Source organism: Coffea arabica, chromosome 6c (assembly GCF_036785885.1).
Source record: "Coffea arabica cultivar ET-39 chromosome 6c, Coffea Arabica ET-39 HiFi, whole genome shotgun sequence".
Taxonomy (NCBI): Eukaryota; Viridiplantae; Streptophyta; class Magnoliopsida; order Gentianales; family Rubiaceae; genus Coffea; species Coffea arabica.
Genome location: NC_092320.1, coordinates 4,983,892 through 5,003,771, shown reverse-complemented (window position 1 = coordinate 5,003,771; position 19,880 = coordinate 4,983,892). Strand labels below are relative to the sequence as shown.

The following is a 19,880-nucleotide window of genomic DNA, read 5'->3' as shown; positions in this document are numbered from 1 at the left end:
ATTATGGGTTCGGTCCAGTGTAGTTTTGGATTCAAAATGGGACCATAGCTCTACATGCTCCATCCATCCTATAAAAATAGAGTTCATTATTCTGGGGAAGAGCACGTGACTAACTTGAGACAGTTATATAAAGCATGTAATACTAATATATTGTGAAATTTCTCGACCAATCATTTGTTTTGAGGCTAAAACTGATGATATTTTTCTTCGAAGTGTGAAAGTGAAATGGATCCTGGCTCGTATCGATATACAACCTCAATAATTAGTTTTATATCCACCACTTGAAACCTGTTTGAATTGAATGGAAAGTTTAGAAGCCTGGGTGGATGTGTGTGCGTGAATGTATGTATATAAAATGATTAGTTGAAATTTGTCGTGGATCCCAAAATCTTTTGCAATAAGTCTAACAATATTTGGATAGAGTATTATTTGACATGTTATTTAGAATAAATACTGTAACATTTTTTATGATACGATATATGTGAAATAAAATATGAATAAAAAAAATATGTGTATAATTCAAGCAAAATATTATTTAGAAAAGATTAGCTATCCAAACACGAAGATAGGTCAAATTCGACGAATTATTATACTAGCACTTTTTTTTTTTTGAAAATTATATAGTTTCTATTCGCATTATCTTCTTATTTGAAATTTTTTTGCAGGTGTAGCACACCCAAATAGAGAAGAAGATTCCACGTAGTCTCGAAACAAGAAATGTATGTGCAGAAAAAAAAATTTTAACGCACATTCACAGAATTGGAAGAAAGGGCACCTTAACGGGCCTTGTACATGCCACCCGTCACACTATGGGAGCTGGCCATTAGGGGTGGGGGAAAAAACCCGCCGATCCAAAAACCCGATGAAACCGATCCGATCCGATCCGAAAATAAGATACCCGATCCGATTTTTCTTAGCGGGGCAGATGAGGGTCGGGTACCCGAAAAATCGGGTACGGATACGGATCAGAAAAATAAAAACCCGCGGGTACCCGACCCGCAGGGTATATTTTATAAATATTTAAAAAGTAGGGATCATTTTATAATTTTGTAATTTTTAATTCTAAGCGCAAGTGAAGTGGCTCGCAACCTCATATTCTAATCCTATATGATCTACTCTTCTCATTTTTTTTTTGAAGAAAGCGAATATTCTCAGTGAAACATGAACAAAATGAAAAAAAAAATTTGTGAAACTCTGTTATAAAAATTGTTCATCCCTTTCAAGTGAAACTCTGTTATAAAAATTGTTCATCCTTTTCATCTTTTTTATTTTTATTCTACCTCCATCGATCTTTCCTGCAAATCTTGCATCAATTCAATCAAAGATTTTTGTTTGGAGTTTCAATTTTCTGTTAGCTAGATATTTAAAATATTTGTGTCATTCATTTGCAATTATATCTCTTTAATTTGTCTCTTTTATTTAGTGTAAGAAATTTATTTTTCTTTTTCATCACCTTAATACCATAAGGTCTATTCCAAAGATGTAAAGAAGTTGGGGAAGATTTTTAACATTATTTTTGGTTATATTTTTTTCAAAAATAATTAGTTCTATTCAATTCTTTTCCGAACTTGATTTCACAATTGACTTATTTGAGATGCGGTCTTGTACCATATTATTCTTGGGGAAGTTACCAAATACTTATTATCCTTGTGTTTGTTCTGTTGTAGAAGTATGAAATGTGTGAAAATGGTGATGTACTCAAAATTATTATGAAACTTCGTTTTGTCTATTAGATATTCTAATATGTACTAAATTTATGAGATCGATTTGATTATTGGATGAAATGTGTGAGAATGGTGATGTATGGACTTTAATTACAATATCTCTACCAATATTAATTGGAAAAGCATGTTTTTTTTATTGAAAAACATGTTGATATTAAGCAGAAAATAATTTTTTTTATTGAAAAATAGTTTTTTTTAGGGGTGGGTACCCTATAACCCGCCCTTTTTTTTCGGGTACCCGAAAATATTAGGAGCGGGTTAGGGTCGCAAAATGGCTGATCCGATATATTAGGATCGGGTCAGTCAAATCATGTTAGGGGCGGGTACCCGACCCGTGCCCACCCCTACTGGCCATACCCGAAGTCGTTACCTTAACCGCAAGGAGGGGGATGTCGAAGGCAGGGCTAGTGACTGAAGTGAAGTCGTAACAAGGTAGCCGTACTAGAAGCTGCGGTTGGATCACCTCCTTTTCATGAAGAACTAATGCTTGTTGGGTATTTTGGTTTGACACCGCTTTACACCCAAAAAGAAGGGAGCTACGTCTGAGTTAAACTTGGAGATGGAAGTCTTATTTCCTTTCTCGGCGGTGAAGTAAGACCAAACCCATGAGTTTATTATCCTAGGTCGGAACAAGTTGATAGAATCCCCTTTTTTACATCCCCACGTCCTCCCGTGTGGCGACATGGGGGCGAAAAAAGGAAAGAGAGGGAAAAAGGAAAGTATTTTTAGTTTTCACTTTAATAATGTACATTTCATTTCCTGGAAGAAGTTTGAAATAGAATTACCCGAATAGTTATTAGATAAATGTACATGATGATTTTCTAAAGTTAAAAAGAGGCATTAATGAAGTCACACTTGACTTCGTTAATGTCAAAACACCCCACTCGCCTCTTAGCGCGCGAATTTTAAATGCTAAGCAACAGAAGGGAAAAAATGGAGGGAACTCCAAATGCGGGAAAGCGGCAAATTGCCAAACGCGCAGAGCCCTCACTTCTTTTTCTTAACCTGTTTCCGTCTCACAAACAAATAGATAAACGAACAGAGGGATCGAGAATTGCCGAACCAAATTGCACCCAGCAAAGCAAACAAGCCTAGATCTCTCAAAGTCATCATTTCAGGCCTCGATACTGTTCACCACAACCATTCCAGCCTCCGCTCAAACGGGTTAGTCATGCATCTGTATACGTATAGTCTACGGACCTCTGAATCTGTTGTTATTTTGGTTTGAATCGATTAGATTTAAGTATTCAAGCTTTCATTTCATCCGTCATATCAGTTCTGAACTTAGATCGGAATCGAGAAGTCGTTCGCATGTTTGTGTATGTTTTAGAAGTTTGTGTTTGGGATCGAATTCGGTTGGGGATTGAAAGTCGTAATTGCAAATTTTTTGTTGGGGCACTTCTATCCGAGTTCTACTGCCATAAGATCTGTGACCGCCTTTTTTCTTTTGCAGTTTTTATCTGGGCCTCCGTAGGCATATCTGGGCACCTCAGTTCATCTTGAAGCTGCAGAAACTTCCTGGTTTCTTCCCAGATTCCCAACAAAAAGGCGAAAGAGCTGCTTGGTAAGTGTCTTTAACTCTCCCTATTTACATACTTCGCTCATTTTTCTCCTCCTTTCGCTACTCCTGTCTTGTGAGTTAAATTATATTCAAGTCTAAAACGTGAGGACCGCCTATCCCTGTTTTGAGTAGTATATGTCCGGTCATGGTAGCAGTCATTGAATTTTGGTCGGTGGAGGGGATCTCTGAGAAACTTTTCCTCTTTTGCTCTCTCTATCCTCAGTTTACCCTCAATACGCATACTAACTTTTTGGCCTCTTTTTACTCCACTTTCCGTCTGGTTTGTTTCTTGCATTTGCTAAGGTTTCACGGGGCTTAGCTGGATAGATTACCCGACAGTTTGTTCCAGAGCTGATTAACTCCTTTTTTGTTCCTTCAACTGAATCAGTCTCTGATCTTACTTTCGTCCAACGATTTTGTTTTGATTTTGCTTCCACTTAATTGCAACTAACTATTCATCGCTTGTTGTGGAAATAAAAGGGCAAGTGTCTGAATCCGTTCCATACCTGTCAAGACTTGAGAATTTAGGGTTGTTAAACGGCTGCATATCTAATTATTTTCATTGGGAGAAAACATGTCAAAGTGCGCAACAATCTCTATTTTTAGAACTGACAACAACAATTAGAAATTTGATAGTCCTGTCAGTTTCCGAAGCGTTATCTGGCGATATACTTCTGCCAGCTTGGCGCTGGGGTTTGCTAATCAGACCCGACCAAACTAAGCTCATCTTTTCATCTGTATTCCTCATTGCTGCTGAAAATTCAATCTAATACTCCCAGCAAAACTATCCATAAAAAGCTTCCAAATCATGTAGCGTTTCTGGAGATCTATTGGTCTTACCACCCTTTTAAAATGCCATCCCATATCCAACAAAATTTGAGACAATTTTCCAAAAAGGAATAAACGACAATTATAAAGAAACGAGGTAGTAATTTAAAGAAACATGACCTAATTTCGCTGACCGGCCTCTTTTCCATTAAGTTAATTGACTCTATACAACAAAAGTTTAACGATCACATTATGCTAAAACATGCCGAATCCCTTGTGATTGCCTTTATACAAAACTTGCTGACTATTGTTTACTTCTGTCAAAATCCAAGCCCTCTAGTTTGGTGCCATGTCACCAAATATTATAGAATGCAGCAATGGTGAGGGATCAATGCCTTAACTTTCATCTGTCCTTCCTCTTTTCTTAGTCAACTTGCTGGCTGGGAAGTGTAGTCTAGCAACAAGTGGTCGAGGCGCTCGTGTCTTCCTGTCAAATCCCCTTAAGCACACGAACCCTAGCAAACACAGAGGTTACATTAAGCAACTGGAAAAGGAAGCGATATAACCGTTGCCAATAGGGATAGCATGCTAGAAACGCATTATACTTTCTAAGATGGACTATTTCTAAAGGAAATAGGTTGTGAAATTATGTATTTTGGTCTTCTAACACATTCATTGTCGTATGGTTCCATACTTTGTGGATTGTTTCCTTGATTGAGGGCATCATATTGATCCTGTTAATACACATTGGTCAATGAATGAGAATCACAGCTAGCAAGACCAGAATTTTCTTTACAAAATATGACATTTATCATGTCTGGTACTTTCTGGCCCAACCATAGATAGTTTTCTCTTGTCCGCCTTCTAGCAGCAAGGTTGGTTTTGCACGCCAAGCACTTCTTTCCTACGAGTCTAAACTACATTTTTGTTGAGCAGGTCTAAGAATTAAACTTTCCTTATTAAATAAGTACCTTAATGATGTATAAATAAGGACTAGTAGAATTTGAAGTCCAAAATCTGTCTGTCAATAGGAGTCGATACATATGAGAACTGTGTTTAAGAGGATAAAGTTACCTTTTAAGAAATGAAGCAAAGTGTTTAAATAAGATGCTATTATGTTGTTGAACCTCGCTTGAACTGCTCATTTCAGGATATGATAGCTAGTAGCAAGCCTCTAATTTCGGAAGAAACAAAGTTGTACTAAATTTTGCAAGTAATTTCCTTGTGCATGCTACGTAATGCTACAAAATTAGTTACCAAAATTCAAATGAAGCTGCTGAATTAACTGCAAAAAGTGTTTGATTTCTTTTTTTTTTTTTGTTACCTCTCCAGAAGCAGTATTGAATTTCCTCCTGTGACAGTCCTAATAAACAAGAAAACAAAAAATGTCATGTACTCCAGGAACTACCTTGGATGAAGTAGGAACTAGTTATTAACTAAAACGATGAATGAACTCTACTATTACTTACCTTTAAATATGGTAGGTATGGATGTTCCAAAGTAAACTGTTCGTCTACGCAAATTCCACAACCAATTTCTTGGCACATCAATTGGGTTAAGGCTAGATTCGTGGTCCGCAAACACCTGCAGTTAGTGAGTTCCTTTTGAGGCTTTTGTTCATAGAATCTATAAGATTTCACTGTTGCTGGACTTGTGTACCTCATTAACTTGGAAGTATGTGCCATTAAGCGGAAAGCTTCCCCTCATAGCTGTTCGACATGGTATCTGTGCACAGGGGTCATCATAAATTAGGAATTACACTGTTATGAAGTAAGAGGCACAAAAAGGATGCGTCCTCACCAGTAGTGTGCCTCGAACAGTTTGGGAGTTTGCTTCACGTATGCTGTTGCACGAAAAGCATGTTTCCCGATCACATAGTTTGCCAGATTCTTGGAAGCTGCATGATCTTTCTGGTGGCTGAATAGAGTCTATAGTTTCACCTGATATTGAGAGGTTTTCCCATTTACACTTAAAAAACTATTGATGAGTAGACACACACACGGGTATAAGATTCATATATTCATTCCATAATATACATCAAAAAGTCATTGATCAGCATGTTTCAAGCCCTCTGCTAAGGGTTTCTGTTGTTTCACTTTCATCATGTTAGCTTACCTGGTGTCCATATGGCGAGAAGGTATGATGATGGATCATCTGGTTCTCGTTGGTCAAACTGGATTTTAATACAGTAAGATGGTTAGAAAGTTCAGTTGCACATGGTAGGCAGGAACTATATGTCAAATGAGAAGCAGATGTAACACTAACCCCTTTCAGCAGTGGATGCGCATCAGGAAGCTCGTAGCTGTTAAATTGGTAGATAGTTAGGCATCTAGCAGCTATTCATTATACTGTCATCTTTTAAGACAAGAAGTTGTGCTTTGTACATGTTTTGCAAGTCTATACATGTCTTTACTCTTTAGTTAATGAATTGCAGGTATATGTTTGTAGCTAAGCTTGAATGAACTTACACGTAATGCTCTGTCCTTAATCGGCTTATGTTCTTAAGTTTAGTCGTGGGGATTGAAGCAGCTTCTGGAGTTAAAACCACTAATGCCTTTGACATTTCACTCTCTGAAGTTAAAACAACATTCTTTTGAATGTAGTTCAACAGATTCTGATTCAACTCCTCAATATTGAGTTTAATGGTAGGAATCTCATCAGCATCTTCATCTTCATGGAATGCGTCCTCAATGTCAAGCTCTGGTATTTGTGTATGTTCTAGCTGTGGGCTTGCTGGCTGTTCGATGATAGGCTCTGGTGTTGCAGGCTCTTCAATGATGATAGGCTCTGGTGTTGCAGGCTCTTCAATGATAGGACCGCAGGTTCCAACTTGAGAACCAGATTCCAATTGTTGACTAGTTTGAGGTAGAGGCAGTTGCAGGTGATTTATGTTTTCTTCTGGATTTGTATTGGGATCTCTGTATTGTGCTGCAGTAATGATGCTTTTATCCTCTGGTGCTGGGAGGGCAAGCCTAGCACTGCATGTAACATATTTTATACGTATAATGAAACTACCATTTTTATGTGGGAATCTCTGGTTGTCTAAATCAATGTCTGCTGTTTTTCATTATTGCCTTTGAGCTTGTTTGTAGTTAAGATGGGTAAGTTAAAGAAAAACTTAAACCTAATAAAGACTAAAGCCAGAAGCTATCTCTGAGACACAAAGGCCAAATAACTTAAGAATTAAAGAGCAACCTCTGGGTAGATACTTGTTAACCAAAGGTACCTTACGAGTAAAATCTTCCAATAAGCTACTTTCTCAACTCACCTGCTTCAGATTTGAAAAAAAAAAAAAAAGGACCCTTCTGATTTTGCTATAGATAGCATTGTAAGTGATTCCTCTTTAGTTTTTACTACCAGTAACTTGAATAGAAGTTTCCATGTACATGAATGAAGGCAGAATAAAGGCCTTTGCCAAGAGGTTGAAAAGTGGAAAGGCATTTTATTAATTTTTGATGCCTTAACTACAACCTGGGAAATAAAGAGGTTGTAGTTGGTTAAATTGGATATACCTTGCAAAGGCACTTGCAAAATGCCTGCATTCTCCTCGCATGGGGCACGAATTGCAATTTGGTTTGCTTTTTGTGCAAAAAACCTGGGAAATAAAGGAGAAGTCTTCAGCTTTAATTTAAAAATGAGTTAGGGGAAAGAACGTCCTAATTGAATGGCATACCTTTCCAAATGTTATCATTTGATAATGCAGCTCATACCTACAATTTGTAAGCATCTTAAGTCAGCAAATCATAGGGACTCATTGCTATTTGATATAACTATGGAAGAAACAAAGTTTACAAGGTTCGTTGATCAAGCTTGCAGAGCCTTGGCCATAAAAACTTTTGGATTGACTCCAGCACAGGGTACCTGTACAACAGCAACAGTAACACTAATATCTGAGATGAAACAAGAATAGTTTATTAAGACTCCAAAACTCACAGTTCTAGAAGGTGCAACTGAAGTGACTCAGGAAGTGGCTGAAGTGGTACCCAGCCCAGTCTTACAGCAATACGTCCAACATTTGTATCCACCTAATTGAAGTAAATCCAACATGAGTTCTTCGAAGTAAATCCTTTCTGACCATTCTAAATATTTTGGTTCAAGTATTAATCTTACTGGGAAAGCAAGATGGTGAAGTGTCAAAAGCCTCACACATTCTACACTTTTTAGACCCAAACCCTTTACACTTAATAGGTAGTCTCTGCACAATAAATATGATACAAGGTTGTTAGGCTTACTGTCATTGCAAAACTTTTTATGCACTGGCATCAGAAGCCATTTGATACACTTACTTGACCCTATCTGGTGGGACATCCCGCAGCCATTCCAGATCAATGCTTCCATGATCTGTGACAAGCCTGTTTAGGAAGTCCTGCATGATTCGATATCATTAGCTGACAGTGATGATTAGTGGCTGAGAGACTAAAATCCATAATTATGCTAGAATTAGAACATATACTTGGATTCTCTTAGCTAACATATTGTTCATTCCCCTTTCTTTGATGGTCTCAGCGATGTCCTCAACTTCTGCACATCTCACCGCTTCCCAGTCCACTGAGTCCATTGTATTGGCTGTCCTCTCTCTCTTTTCACCATTAGAGAGTGCCTGTATTCTTAAACTATCCCAATCAATGGCATCCTTTTTCTCTTTTCCATTTCTTCCCCTTTTGGCATTGGATATACTAGGGCTCACCTCATCAATTTTCTCCACAATTGTATTGCAGTCATTCAGATTCAAATGAACAGCCTTCTGATTTCTAGTTATTTGGGTTTTTCCTGAGACATCCAAAATACATTCTGAAGAACTTAGAGGATTTGAAACTTGCCCAACTCTGCAGTTATTCTCTTGCTTTTGAACTTCTGACACAAGTTCAGTCTCTTGATCTTCAATTGGCCTTTGATGGTTGTTAGGAGAGTTGGAGTCAGAATTTTCAATTGAAAACTTCTGTAATTCTTCGAAACTAATAGCAATTGTATTCTGACATGGAACTCCTGCTGAAGATTCTGCTGACCCAATTTGTTCGGTTACAAAAAGCTCATTTTCTTTGTAGGCATCACAGAATCTGTTATCTTCTGACAGATCAAAGTTCCTGAGCTCTCCAAATCCTGAATTCACGCCTATGTGCAGGCTCAAATTAGTATGCAGATGGATATCTTTTAAACAATTTATGATAATTGATTTCTTACTGCAAGAGTTACAGGCCATACCTTCTGATTTGGTTGGCATGCCGAGACTTGATGACCTCTTTCTGCTTCCTTCATTATAAACTCCATGCAACATTGTTGTTCCTGCCATCTGTAACAGTTTTACAAAAGAGCCACAAGTACCATCAGCTGGTTCAGCTTCGGAGGAACTTTGTGAGTATGACTCAGCCTTGTTTATAGTCTCCACAGAGCTGTGAGAGGAAATTACAGAATTCTGAGAAGAAATTACATCAAGTTCTCTGCTATCTCCATTAAAGCTTGCCAGTCTTTGATCATCCTGAGATTTTAAGCTGCTAATGTCTGGTTCATTATACAGTTTTGGACTACATTCTGAAGAATCTGAAGAGATGGATCTTAAAATTTTTGTTGCTTTGGTGGTGCCTTCAGATGTATCTCCAGAGGAATCCCTGGTAATGGTTACTTCTTCATTGCACTCCTTGTCACATAGAGTGACGGAATCCTGGAGGCAAGCAAGTTGACTTGAAACCTTTTTGTGCCATTTAATTGTATCATCTGGATCTATTATTACTTGTCCCTCAGTTGTCTGTTGTTCACATGGTTGTGTATGATAGTGATTGCTCTTCGATTTGAGGGGGAATCTAGCAGCCATTGAGATGAAGGCAGAACTGCAGCAATGAACACAAACTAAAGTTGTTTTTGCAGGCACTCAAGCTACTACGATCTTTTGTGAGGAGGGTGGAAATTTAGAAATCAACTCACCTAGAAAGGTGATCAGACACATTCTGTGTAAGGAAGACTCCAACTACAGAGTCTACTACCGATCCCTTCCATGGGGTGAAGCGTCTGTCTCCTGTGGAAGAAAAAAATAACACACTCCTATTACATATTTGAGATGGCAAACACATTTTTTCTGCCTGAATCATGTAACCGTGTAGGAAGAGGATACTTTTTTGGAGTATCCGACACCAACTTTTGCTATGTGAGATGCATTGCACTTCAACCTTTCATGGAAGGTTCACATACACTGTTCCATCTGCCTAGAGTTTCCTTCAGTCAGTTATTTCTCCAACATATTTACAGTCATGCCATTCCATTAAACTATTAGAAATTTTTAGGCAGTCGATTTGGTATTTTCTGAAATGCTTGACTTTCTTGTGTCCATCATTTACGGTTAAAAGATTTCTTAATTTCTTTTGCCAAAATGATATTCTTGAAAAGCAGAAATAGAATGAAAATGTTTCATACCAAGAAAGCAATTTACTAATTGATTTCTCTTTTTGGTTGGCGAGCACTGATTTTTGTTCTTCTATATACAGGTATAATGTAAATTGTAATAGACTTCTTTGCTGTGTTCTGTCATGTAAATTTGAGCTATATGACATGCAATCGCCAGAATCTTTTGGCTTCTTGCTCCAGAGCACGTGCTACAAGGTTCGAGTTCCATATTTAAGGAGGATGTACCAACAAGTCCTGAGTTACATGCTATCTTCTTTTAAGATACTATCTTCTTTTAAGACAGCACTGAGATTTTCTTAGTCCCATGTAGATCAACTTCTTAATAACGTCTATGCACATTAAGAGATGTATACTACTGCAGAATTAAATTATGAGCCTACATACCCTGGACTAGATGCATCCTGGCAATAAATGAGTCTGCTCTTCCACGGAATACTGCCCGTTCACCTGCCCACCATTGTGCCTTCTGCTGATCTGTTCCATCAATGCCGTCATTGTTTATGTCTTCCAGCAAAAGCTTCCACACTCTATTTGTCTCCTCATCAAGGTCAACTTTAGGCCGTGGCCGGCGCTTCCTAATTTGAGAAGACAAACCATCATAAGGTACAACAGATCCATTACTTTGATAAAGAACAATAGAATTCTGCCATGGACAGTCCACTTGGTATGTGACTAGTGCGTTCTGTTCTTGGTTGAACAATCCATTGTGTTCCTTTTGTATATCAAGGTAGTTAAACTGCTCAATGATGGCATCAATTGTTGAAGATTTATTTTTCCACAATTTAGTTGAAGACCCTGCATCATATGCACCAAGTAAGAAAATTTTCTGATAATTTCATTGTTACTGGTAATTAGATATAAAAGAGTAATATATACATACCCATTGACATTTTTGCAAATTTCTGATGATCATAGGTATTTGAAAAGGAAGAATTTGAAGCAACAGAGTTTCTCTTTGACCGCTTCTTTGTTGTCATTCTTGGCCGATTGTGAGCAACCAGAGCATCCATGCATGTGTGCGGTCCTTTTAAAACTCCAGAACTCAGCATTCCTCTGCTGGAAGTAGGAAACTGCCCCCAAATTTCATGCAGAGAAGCAAAATCTCGAACCCGAATGGGGCCTTTAGATCTTTTCTTCGTCAATCTTTCTGCACTTCTCAAGATTGGAAGGCAAACGAAAGGGTTCTGTTCATGTCGGGTACCATCAGCTGCTGCTGCTGCCGTTGGGATACTATTAGCATCAGAATGAGCAGCAGACATCATGAAATCAGTTCCTGATGTGAAATTGTATATCTGATAATCATTGGAAGGGCGTAGACTATCCCGACCATCATTGTCATAGGTACTGGATTTTTGCAGAATGCTTGAAGTTGCTGATTTATGCGAATTTTCTGTCCTCTTTTTCTTGAAAATTGTTGGAAACTGCATGCTTGGAGTTCCTTGACAGTTGTAGCCATATGGTGGAAAGAGCTCTTGGCATGCCTGCAATAAATTGTAATGGGCCCTGGTAGCATTTATCCTGCGAGATTCTGACTCGTCACTTCTAAAAGATCGCTGGCTCTTTGATTTCCTTGATTGTGTTTCTTGGGTCAAGCATGCACTGCTGCTGCAGCTGGAAGTACTCCCTGTCACACATCTAGCGTCAGATGACAATGTCCCAAAATTGCTTGCCTCTTTGTCATGAGTTACATCTGAGAAAACTATTTGACATTTCCCTCTCGTACATCCATTTTGATTGCTTGTGCAATAAGTTGTATCTCCAGAGGGTTGACTTTCGTTGACAAAAAGGTAGCCTTGGAATGCACGATCTATGGTTTGTGTGAGGTCATAAGCAACGCCTACTTCAGTCTTTTCAACTGTCACTTCCATTCCCTGTCCAAGCTTCATGGTTGATCTTGATTGATCCTCTGGAATGGAAGCCTGTGAATGTGACTTTGCATCAGCATCTAAAGGGGGCTGTGCCACTTCCATTTCCTGTCCAAGCTTCATGGTTGATCTTGATTGATCCTCTGGAATCGAAGCCTGTGAATGTGACTTAGCATCAACGTCTAAAGGGGGCTGTGTGGACCTTTCATCTGGACCTCGGCCTTCAGAGTTGAAATTTAGTGACTTCTTGCAGGAGCTTCGTGTTACTCGGACTGGCATTGTGTCATTTCTGGTAGTACACCCCACTTCCAAGGGAGTGGTGGATTGTTCAACCCCTTTTCTTCTGACATACTTCCTCTTACTTTTTGGCACATTCTCCGAACTAGAAGGCTTTGCTTCTAAATCTGTTCCATCGGTTTTGCCTTCCAAAGGAGTATCCACAGGCTTGCCGACTGCACTTCTCCTAACATATTTCCTCTTGGGTGTTGCTTCTAGATCTGTTCCATTGGTTTTGCCTTCCAAAGGACTATCCACTGGTTTGCCGACTGTACTTTTCCTAACATATTTCCTCTTGGGTTTTGCAATTTCCTGATGGCCAGTAGGCTTTGGTGTTCCCCGATTGCGATTGCGCTTCGTATTAGGTTGACCTTCAACAACCACTTTAGGTCTGTGCTTTCTCCTCCTTGGCTTCTGCAGTGGTGTCTTGGTCAGATCAGTCTGCTGTTCACTGCCTACTTCAGGCTTGAAATTCTCCCCTATTACAGTGGAGATGGTAGCCCAAGATTGATTCTCAACCAGCACTGACTGATTGTTTTGGAGCTCATGCAATTCAGGTGTCATCATAACTTCATTCTGCATTCTTGTTTCTTTTGCTGCTGCTGCAGAGTTGGACACTTTCCGTCCATCTGTTCTCCTCGTCGGATCAGGTGTGACAGGCTCAAATTGGGATGAGACAAGTGTAGTTGATGCATCAGCAATTGTTCTTGGTGGAGAATTCAGATCAAAGCAGAGCCTGGAAGAAATTACATTTTCACCTGCAAAGGAAAATTCATTAACAGGATTGAGGTAAGCATTGCCAGGATTATTCTTGGAGTTTATTTATGTTCCATCATGATAGGCAGAATCCTGCTTTCTTGATGCGAAGCATGTAAACAGACAGAATAAAGAACAATGTTTGGTGCGTGTACATATAGAAACTGAGGTTGGCGGGATGCAACAAGGGCTTTGCAATGATAAGCGTGCATAAGATAAACTCTAGCACAAAGCTATGTAAGGTATGTGGCTTTCTTCGCCAAGTCTAGTTTCACCACTCTGGCTATTTAGTTATATTACTCATTTGTAGGAAATATTTACGGGATTTATATTTTCTTAATACAGATATGAGCTGGGAGACATTAACAACGTAGCTTTTTTAGTATTTGTGTGAACAAATAGTCAATTCTGTAGCAAGTTACCTCCTCAAAGCATACATTGACCCACCATTCTCTTATTGGTTTGAAATCCCTTGGCAACTTTCTGCCATGATTGACAGGGTAACTTTTTTATGATAGAAGTAATAGGTAGCAATAAATAAGGCAACTAGACTCACAATGGGGTGTCTTAGGATTATTCTGAGAACTCGAATCCAGGCCTTGGTTTTCCAGTGAAGAACTCGTGGATATTTCTGGCAGCTGGGTAAACTGAATGCAACATGACATGTTTTCAGCATTCAAACCAGTAATTTTACTCGCTTCCTCAGCAGCTTTGGCAGTGCCCGCAGCATCTGCGAGTGCCATCAATTCTTGAAAAGAAACGTTGCCCCACTTGTCTGTCTCCAAGGACAACTCCTGAAAAAATTTGAGTGGGACTTCATGAAGCCGTGATTCCGCTGCCGATGTTGCATCCAAACCATCGGAGTTTCTGGCTGCTGCCACATAATTGTTTTCTCCACAACATGTGGCTACACTATGGACTTTGATTTCTTGCTGAAATTTGATCGATTTTCCTGCCTTTCTACATCCATCTGATGCATTTCCCTCACATGGCAGGGATTGTTGGGACCAATTTGCTTGCAATGGTTGTCGTTCTTGCGTCTCTGTGTAGATTGGCTGAGCTTCCAAACCAGGCTTCGCAGGGGTGGAAGGAATCCAAGAATTCTCAATTTGAGGGCCTTTGACAATCACAGTAGAGTTCTCTACCGTTGCTTCCATTCTGCAAGAGCAAAGCCCGGTAATTTCTTAATTTGTCAACACTTTGTTGTCAGTAAATTCTATTTCACTCACTTTGTTTGCAGAAAATGCTAAATAAATAACTTGCGCGTAGGTTTGCAGAAGTTAGGTGGTCTTTCACCACGCTTAAAATGTCTTCCTGCTAAAATATTTCAAACCCCATAGGAAAAATGTAAAACAAAAGGTAAAAAAAGTTTCTGAGAAGCAGAAATTAACATGCAGACCATGTTTTTACAGATACTTCCATATCTTACACAACAGCATCCTTTAAATTGTGAAACTCTGGAATTAACCCAAAAATGTGATCTTTTTTTTTTTTCTCTCAATGTGGAGAAATTTGAACATGTAATTAATGTAATTCTGATAAAAAATTTTAAAATCAATTGACCATAGCAGATCAGAGTGAGAATTAGCTCAGATGAGTGAAATGTTTTAACCAAAGCAGCAAAAGCAATTTACTTGGAAGAATGCCACTTTGAAATGCCATTTTCACCTCAGCATACGGTAAAAGTCACATAACTGAAGAAAGTGGAAGAAATACAATCAACTCTTGGAAGTAGACTAACCAGAGACCTTAGTCGTCGCCGGAGATCTCACACAGGGTAGCGGACGGCGGAAGGAAACGGTGAAGCATATAGAGAGAGTGCTTGTTTTTTAGAGACGAAAAATTCCAAACACATGAGCCAGAGAGCTTTTATAAATAGACTGGACTGAGCCCAGCTGAATTGCTTACTTCTTTTGCCGGTAAAACACGTATAATTCATTAAAAACTTGAGATTTCCATTATGTTATTAATAAATTATCCCATAAATGACAAGTCGGATGCTCTAACTAATTCCCTCTTCAATTTGCATAAAAGAAGTCATTAACTGCACATAGGAGGCTATAATGGTAAATTGACTTCCTCCAACAGTGGAACCGGCGGGTGAAGCGGCTTCACCTGGCCTAAACACGTGATTAAACTAATAAAACAGAGTTTCCCCACCTAAGCTTTGAAGATTATAAACAAATTTAAAAAAAAAAAAACAGAAAAGAAAAAAAGAAAACGCCAGCGTTCGAGAGGGGGCGTTATCGACGCCGTTTATGTATTTTACATTAGGTTGATATCACCCGCCCTATTCTCGCGGTGCTGTTAAGTGACGCTGTTAGTGGTCCCTTTGTTAGTGGCGTACTCCTGCACGTTTTCCCACACACAGTTTGGGATGCACACTGATTTTTTACTGCGTTCGGTGCTGTGAATTGATGAGCCACGTCAGACGGTGCTGGGCTTTGATTACGTACGCGTAACCGGTATTGGGGTACGGGGGTTTATCAGTAGTCTTTAGTTGATCGTTTGGGATGACTTGATGGATTGGAGCGAGTTAGCTGTTTCATGGGACTTCTATTCAAAAATCGGTTAGTCATCGAATATGGAGGGAAACAGGATCTTTGCGCTCAACTACGGCTATGGTGGTATTCTGTGGGTCCTATGTCGCTCGATTCATATTTTATGATTCGTCGTGTTAAATTATTCAATTAGTATTATCATCGTTGTTGTTACTGTTATGGCAACTATTTCATTTTGACGGGAACAAACATATGAATTGCATGTGATTAATGCAACTAAACAAATAGTAAAAAATAAAATAAAATCAAATTTAGAGTTCATTTGAATTGTTACTTTTTAGAGTTTTTATATAAAAAATATATATTATAGAAATTATTTGATATATGTGAGATAAAAATGTGATCGAAAAATGAGTTTATAAAAAATATAAAAAATTTTTACATAAAACTTGCATTTCAAACAACCCTTTTTTTCTTTTTTTTAGTATCAATAGAAAGATTCAAATTCAAAACTTTTTACTTACACTCATTTTCTACCATCTAACATATCTTTTCGTTTATATTTCAAACAAGACCTTGATTTATTTTTTTTTTAATCTTTGCATTTTCTCGATATATCTTCTCCGATTTCTTTGTTGGATAAATAAATCATAAACACTTGTTGTACAAATTCATTCCTATGAGCAATTAGGAAGATTTTTTTTGTATAGAGTGGAAGATTATTATAATGAAAAGCTTTGAAAAAAAATTGAGGACTGCAAAAATTAGAGAAATTGGATAATATTTAAAAATGGCAGTCTAAAGATCTCGTGCGGCATTTTGGAGAATCTTCATGATTAAGGTTTTGTTTGCCAATTTGGGAAATTGGTCAAAAAAATTTGAAAAAGTAGAAGAAAAAGAGAAAAATGGATTTATTTTTTATAATTGTTTGGTTTTGAGGACACATGCAATTTGTGTGACCTTGAGTTTCCTGTCAAGTTACTACTATCAAATGTTTTACATTGATCATATATTTAGATTATAGAATAAATCATATATGGTCATACGAGTAAGGGGCAAGACTGCTTGTAGCAGTGAGCAACTGTCCTTTAAACAATGTAATACCTTATTAACAAATTCTAATTCATTGTTAACTATTTGTACAAATATAAAGTAGGAATTTTGAGTTTTGATGTAAACATTTTTTTATCACTTTTATTTTTGCCTTCATAGGATTTAAATTTTATCTTGACTACAACTTATTTTCATTGTAAATACTAGAGCATATCTTTCCAATATAACTACTCATATATATACAACAAAATTACTCTCTTACGAAAAAAAAATCTTAAATGAGCAAAGTCATGTTCATTAAAAAAAAAAATTCCATGTAAAATAAGTTTATATGAGAAACAATTTATTTTTAAATTACACACATATTAGGTGTGCCTTTTACCACTAGTCATTATACTATTCAAGAGCATTTGTATAGATAATTATTCCCATCTTTTATCCATAACTATATACAAAAAGCATATTGGATACTTTGAAAATAAGCAAGCAAAATGGTAATTTTCCCCTTTTGGCTAAATTATCATTCATGACAACCATAAGTGCATGTCTTTCTAAATATGGTTTCTTTTTTATGCAAGTGTTAATGTGAGTACAAAAAAGTCAAACTTAATCAAGTAGTTTGTGAGTTTACTAGGTCAAAACTTGAGTTCAAACTCGCATTAATTGCATTTGAGTAGTTAAAATTACTTGAAAGTCAAGTTTGAATTTAATATATGAAGTTCTAAAGTTCATTGAATTTAATTGAACTTAATCAAGTTTCACATATATATGTATTTTTAATTTTTTATTTATGAGTATAAAATGTTTATTTTGTCCTTTGTGTAAAATTATATAAAAATATAAATTTGTATTTCTTAAACTTGATTAAGTGCGAAACAAGTTCAATTGGGTGTAATAAGCACGAACTCGAGTTTGAATTCGAGTAATGTAAAATAAAATCAAACTTGAGCTTGAGTTGAATTTTTAAAAGCTTGATAAGTTCAAGTTCACGCTCAAGTTCAAATTTTTTAATTTGAGTTTGATTCGACTAAATTACACTTTTAAGTGTTAATGTAGTAGGTTATATCTTACACGTCTTAATTGGTAACATCATGCTTATGTCAACCACTTTATATATGAAAGAAATCCTTACAGGATCTGTGTTAGGGCCAAGGTATAATGTTATCTTCGAAATTGATTATTATCATTTTTTAGTGTGTAAATATACTAATAAATGCTAAATTGTGATGAGAATACCTAGCGCTCTTTGGATTTCTCAATTTTTGAAAAAAAAAATTTTCTTATACAATGCTACAGTAATATATATAAACAAAAATAAATTTAAAAACATTATATCCATATAATATATAAAAAATAACTCTAAATATACCAAAAAAAAAAACATCACTATCTATCACTCTCTACCACTACGATCACCACCTTATCGCCACCACTCCATACCTATGACTCTCTCTCTCTCTCTCCCCGTCCATCTTTCCTCCTTTTGTCCTTCTCCTTTCTCTCATTCTCCTTTCTTATTTTTTCTTTCTCTTTTCCCGCCTCTCAATTTCTTTTTCCTTCACTAACTGTAACCTTCCTAGTAATGATCAAATTTGATTGTAACTAGAAGTCGCGATCAAAATAGTCGTGGTTAAAGTGGTGACTAAAGTCACAGTCACTACCTGCAAGCAAGAAAGGGGTTAGGGAGGAGAAGGGAGAGGAAAAAGAGAGAAGGGAGGAGGAGGAGGGGGAGGAAATAGAGGGAAAGAGGAGAGGAACAAAAAGAAGAGAAAGGAAGGAAAAGGAAGGGGGTAGTGGTGGGTCGTGTAAAATTATAAAAAAAATTCCAAAAAAATTATAAATTATAAATATACTCAAAAATATATTTTAAAAATATTTCTAAGAACAATTCAAAAAACATTTACACTAAAAGTTTTTCATATACACAGTTGTAGCAAAATTTTTAATAAATATTTTCAAAAACAACTAATCCAAACAGAGCCTAAATTTTTGCTTCTTGCCAACAGTAAAACTTCCTTAATGCTGGAAGTTTTGAACAGAGCCATTATTAGTAATTAGTAGTAGTATTATTTTTGGTGTTGTGATCTTTATTGTTATTAGAGCATCTAATTTTCATTCTTGAGACTCTAGAAAGGCACCACTAAAGGATTATCGATTTTCATACTTATGCGGAACATGAAATCCTGGATCTTGAATCTAACAATATATGCTTAACAATGTTGTTCATGAAACCTTTTAAATTCTTTAAGTATGACTAAAATTAGTGTAGCTCTCTATTATTATTTCAGTATTTTATTTATTTCTTTGTTTTCTAGTAATTTCCATGTTGTTGCTCAAACCGCGACGGTTGATTCAAGGCCCCAGAGCCGAACGCTGGGTTGGGCGCGAGTTATTGTCAATTTCAGGGTTTTTTTCGTTGTTTCCTTTCCTTGAATATTTTATTAGTTCCGTGCCCATAAATATGCTGTAGCTCATGGTACTATAATACTAGATAATTATGAGACTATTATCAATTTGTCAACTTTATTTCTTGGATGAGTTCAAATTTTTCTCTTTTTCCTTTGAAGCCTCTAACGGAAGAAGATCAGATGTGCTTTGCTTTTAAGTTGCTTTTGTATCATATATTGCTATTACTTGAAAATTAATATTTTAAAGATGCATATTAAGAAAAAAAAAAAAAAGCATTAGTTTTGAGAACAAAACCATCATGATATTGCATTAGTTTTGAGAACAAAGCCGTGACATTGTTCTAGAGAGAAATGCATATAAATATTAGACAACTCAGAAAATGAGATGAACAGAAAAGTGGTTGTTTAGAATTATTACAAGAACCAGGGTTATTTGGTTAACCTGGCTCAGTAAAGCAAAAATATCAGGCATGTCTAGCACTAATCAAATCCAGAAATGCGATGAATAAAAAGAAAGGATATCAAAAAGATAGGCAATGATACTTAGCTGGTCTTTTCGGACAATCGGCTAC

General features: G+C 37.0%; 1 protein-coding gene and 3 long non-coding RNA genes across 10 annotated transcripts; 3 read left to right on the top strand and 1 right to left on the bottom strand.

The window, feature by feature from the left end:
• The first annotated feature begins 2,752 nt into the window (after positions 1–2,752).
• On the top strand, positions 2,753–6,627 carry LOC140008339 (uncharacterized). Its single transcript, XR_011815719.1, has 3 exons — positions 2,753–2,888; positions 3,178–3,288; positions 6,488–6,627. It is a non-coding gene; the product is annotated as an uncharacterized lncRNA (long non-coding RNA).
• On the bottom strand, positions 4,218–15,232 carry LOC113695886 (DNA glycosylase/AP lyase ROS1-like). Of its 7 annotated transcripts, none has more exons than XM_027215075.2 (21): positions 15,095–15,232; positions 13,903–14,504; positions 11,330–13,348; positions 10,834–11,244; positions 9,973–10,063; positions 9,256–9,878; positions 8,507–9,165; positions 8,340–8,419; positions 8,164–8,248; positions 7,987–8,078; positions 7,846–7,914; positions 7,727–7,763; positions 7,566–7,648; positions 6,522–7,031; positions 6,319–6,355; positions 6,169–6,226; positions 5,854–5,993; positions 5,713–5,778; positions 5,523–5,637; positions 5,378–5,416; positions 4,218–4,568 (listed from the first exon to the last, which is right to left on the bottom strand). In XM_027215075.2, exons 2-21 carry the CDS (start codon positions 14,501–14,503, stop codon positions 4,450–4,452), a joined length of 5,934 nt encoding a protein of 1,977 aa, XP_027070876.2. In that variant the 5' UTR covers position 14,504; positions 15,095–15,232; the 3' UTR covers positions 4,218–4,449. The 7 variants fall into 7 exon arrangements, with proteins under 7 accessions (XP_027070876.2, XP_071908396.1, XP_027070875.2 ...); XM_072052295.1 differs by having other exon boundaries at positions 8,507–9,153; XM_027215074.2 differs by having other exon boundaries at positions 15,088–15,226.
• LOC113695887 (uncharacterized) lies at positions 13,243–13,798 on the top strand. Its single transcript, XR_011815720.1, has 3 exons — positions 13,243–13,379; positions 13,508–13,588; positions 13,692–13,798. It is a non-coding gene; the product is annotated as an uncharacterized lncRNA (long non-coding RNA).
• On the top strand, positions 14,393–19,426 carry LOC140008340 (uncharacterized). The gene is made up of 2 exons (XR_011815721.1): positions 14,393–14,522; positions 19,216–19,426. It is a non-coding gene; the product is annotated as an uncharacterized lncRNA (long non-coding RNA).
• The last annotated feature ends 454 nt before the right edge of the window (positions 19,427–19,880 follow it).

Excerpts from the sequence above, each read along its gene's own strand:
- LOC113695886 (XM_027215075.2), bottom strand. The coding sequence starts at position 14,503 with ATGGAAGCAACGGTAGAGAACTCTACTGTGATTGTCAAAGGCCCTCAA. Across the intron at positions 7,764-7,845 it reads AAGCTTGATCAACGAACCTT|GTATGAGCTGCATTATCAAA; the intron begins GTAAACTTTGTT and ends TACAAATTGTAG. Across the intron at positions 7,032-7,565 it reads TTTGCAAGTGCCTTTGCAAG|TGCTAGGCTTGCCCTCCCAG; the intron begins GTATATCCAATT and ends TGTTACATGCAG.